This window comes from Pteropus alecto, unplaced genomic scaffold, assembly GCF_000325575.1.
Source record: "Pteropus alecto unplaced genomic scaffold, ASM32557v1 scaffold11, whole genome shotgun sequence".
In the NCBI taxonomy this organism is placed as follows: Eukaryota; Metazoa; Chordata; class Mammalia; order Chiroptera; family Pteropodidae; genus Pteropus; species Pteropus alecto.
The window spans coordinates 802,440-805,660 of NW_006431956.1; the positions used below are offsets into that span (position 1 = coordinate 802,440).

A 3,221-nucleotide genomic window follows, 5' to 3' on the forward strand; every position below is an offset into this window, starting at 1 on the left:
GAGTGGTGAGCAGAGAAGCCAGTGACACACGGTGCGATGCAAGTGGCTTTTGATTATAGAAATAGTAACACGATTTCAGAATGAAAAGAGCAGCAGATCTCAACGTCCGTGGGTTGTGCGTGTGTGTGTGAATGAGTGTGTGTGTGCGTGTGCGTGTGTGTGTGGGGTGTGTGCTTGAATAAGTCCCTTCCCAGCACATCTGGACTTTTGTCGAAGCCCAGGTAGGAATTACACAAGGGGAGGCTGCATGCCAGCGGTCGGCACCGTGCAGACGATGGACTTAGGCTATGTAGCAGTGAGTTAGGAACGTGCGGGTGGCAGGCCGAGCTTTCCCTTTTGAACGAGAGGAAGTTTTGGTGGCGCAGACGGAGAAGCCAGACTGCAGGGACAGGTGGGACAGGGGCGGCGCCGTCACCGGCAAGTGATCCGGCCGCTTTGGGACTCTCCAAAGACCTTTTCTCCTCTCCCATCTCCTGCTGTCCCCACTCAGGGTACAGGGGACCTCAGGTGACAGGAACCTGAGAGTTTATCTAGTCTTTTTTTCTGAAATAAGAAAGAAACAGAGGCCCGAGAAGATTAAGTGGCTTGCCCGAGGTCGCACGGCTGGTAGGTCGGGAATTCTGCACGGGTCGGCCTGATGGAAAAAGCAGGACGGTGGATCGAAGAAGGTGCCACCGTACCTGGCAGCTGGCCGTCCTGCCTTGCCTTCATGCACCTGATCTGGGGCTGCGTCCACTTCGTCATCCCGCATGCCATTTTGCAGACGCTCGTGGCAGGACCTCTCTGCAGGGCCCTGAATCCCGGGGCACACTTGTAGTGTACTGTCTGCCCCACCACGAAATGGTAGATTCTCTCCGAATCTTCGTGGTCCCATGGCGGAGGCTTCCTGCAGTGGCCTAGAAGAAAGAAAGCATGTCCTTAAGGCACGCTGGGGGACGCGCTGTGAGCATGTCCCAGTGGGGAGGCTGGGCCTGGGTTCTCGTTCTTGTGTCCATTCATTCATTCATTCATTCATTCAGTATGACTTGGAACGTCCACATGTCGGGAGCTCTGCTGGGCGCTTCGTGGGAAGGCACGAGGACCCAGTCCCTCCTGCAAGGAGGGGCCGTTCAGCGAGTAAGAAAGACACGTGACGGCAGAATGTGCCGCATGCTGTAGCCGAGGAACGGGTGCTTGCTACAGGGCCACAGAGGCACGAGCAGTTACCCATGACGGGGAGGGCGTCCATGACGGACGGGAGGGCTGAGGGCAGGCTCAAGCCGGTCTGGGTCACTGATGTGCGAAGACCGCCCTGGGTACTAAGTGAGGCAGCTGCGTCCACTACTAAGTGAGGCAGCTGCGTCCTTGGGCTGCCGCCAATGGTCACCTGGGACCACGGAGGAAGGACGAGAACCCTGGAGAAAGGGAGCGTGCTCACTGATCAAGCCTCGCCTGAAGCCTGCCCTATGTGACCCCTGTCCAGGCCTCTGAACAGTCCCCGTGCTCAGTAACTTTCCACACCCCCAACTAAAACCCAAGTCGGACTGAGCTTTAACCCCAGAGATCATATCTTGCTCTGATTTAATCTCGGGACATTTCCACCCCGCTCTCAGTCTGGGCATATGGAACCGTTTCCCCGATATGGGAAACCACGTGTACGCTCTCCGCCCACCCAGACCTTCTGGGGCCCGGGACCCAGTAGAGCCTGGACAAGCACTCTGTGTGACCCCTGTGCCCCAGCAGGAAGCTCGCTGGTCCTGTCCCGAGCCATCTGCTCCGGTGTGGCACCTCGTAGATTATGACTGAACTCATGTTTTGGTCTCAAATAATTTCTTTTGCAGCCAGTGACATCTGGAACTGTCTGAACCCGTTTGACGTGCATTTGCTTCTTTCAAATGAAAACATCCTAACTAAGACACTCTGCGAAACATCCCTCAGCCAGAAGCAGCCCGTTCGCTCTTGAGTAAGGACAGCAAACACTGACCTTCTGAGGAAACTTTCAATAACTGTGGAGGGTAATACGGGAGACGTAAAGAAAGACAAACAATTAAATGTGCCTCGAAACAGCATTCCAGTACCAAATCAAAGGGGTAAAAGGGAAAAAGCATCATGTTGCAACAGTGCACCTGGATTAGTCTTTCTCTTGTTGTTGTTTAATGGAAGCTGCAAATACAGTCAAACTCTTAACGTAAGTAACCAGCGGGAAGGTCCCTGGTCTAATTCGAGAGATCTGAGGTCCTGGCCCAGTCTTTTGCCTTCCTCATCTCAATGTCTTCGGCATATGGAAGTGGTCCTCCCGCTTTCTGACTCGCTGGGTTCTGAGGGTCTGGTGAGATCACACGCAACATGAAACAGTTCCTCGCGAGGTTACGAGATCGGCATGGGACCGTAGGGTTTTGTAAGGTCAGCTGGTCCCCCGAAAGCTTTCCCGATGGGTCTTGTTCCCCACTGACATAATGGCTGCACTGCCGGGGGGTTCACTGTGGAAGGTCGTGGCAGCGGCTGGGTGATGGTGCTCACTCATCCGCAGCCCGTCGGCTGCGAGGTGTTTGTGGGCAGCGCTGGGACGGCCCCGCGTGCTTTACAGCCCCGGCACGAGAATCATTTTGAAGTGACTTGCTTTGCTGGCAGTTCATTCCCTTGTCCTCGAGAGCAGGGACTGTTGTCTACTCATGTTTGTATCTCGTTGGCAGTGCCTGGCACCTCGAGTCCCAACGAAAGCTAATTGAATCGAATTGAATCGAATCGAATTGAATGAATTGAATAAAATCAAATCGAGTCAAATCGAATTGAATCAAATTGCAGTTGAATTCTGTTTAGCCAGCTCCCAACCCAGGGGGCAACCCCGAGCCCAGGTGGGCCACAGTGAGAGCCCCTTGAAATGCTGAGCAAATAGCCTGCAAATGCCATGCCATGGTTCTTATCCCCATGACATCCTTGGAGGAGAGGAGACTGGGACCCACTTTCTTATTTTGGGGAACACGTCTTATACCTGCAAGAGAGCGGGTGGCTCCTAGGAGCCAGCCAGACGGCAGGATCCAGCTCTTACCTGGAAGGGTAGCTTGGTTCGTGGGCTGCAGTTGGCTCTGCATATCCGTAGGTTTTCTTTCCTTCTGTTCTTCGGGTTTGGGAGGAACTTGCTTTTCACTGTTCCCACGGGCTAGAGAATATGGATGGAATGAAGCAAATAACTTCGCAAATGCTTAAAAGACAAAACACTTCCTGTATTCATTTACCCGGAA

General features: G+C 53.8%; 1 protein-coding gene across 1 annotated transcript in view; it reads right to left on the minus strand.

The window, feature by feature from the left end:
* The window catches only part of IL2RA (interleukin 2 receptor subunit alpha), a 40,403-nt gene that overhangs the window by 2,711 nt on the left and 34,471 nt on the right, over positions 1-3,221 (minus strand). The window contains exons 3-4 of the mRNA XM_006906948.2: positions 3,029-3,139; positions 681-896 (exon numbers count right to left, since the gene is read on the minus strand). Of these exons, the coding sequence (XP_006907010.1) occupies positions 681-896; positions 3,029-3,139 (327 nt within the window). The remainder of the gene's footprint in view (positions 1-680; positions 897-3,028; positions 3,140-3,221) is intronic.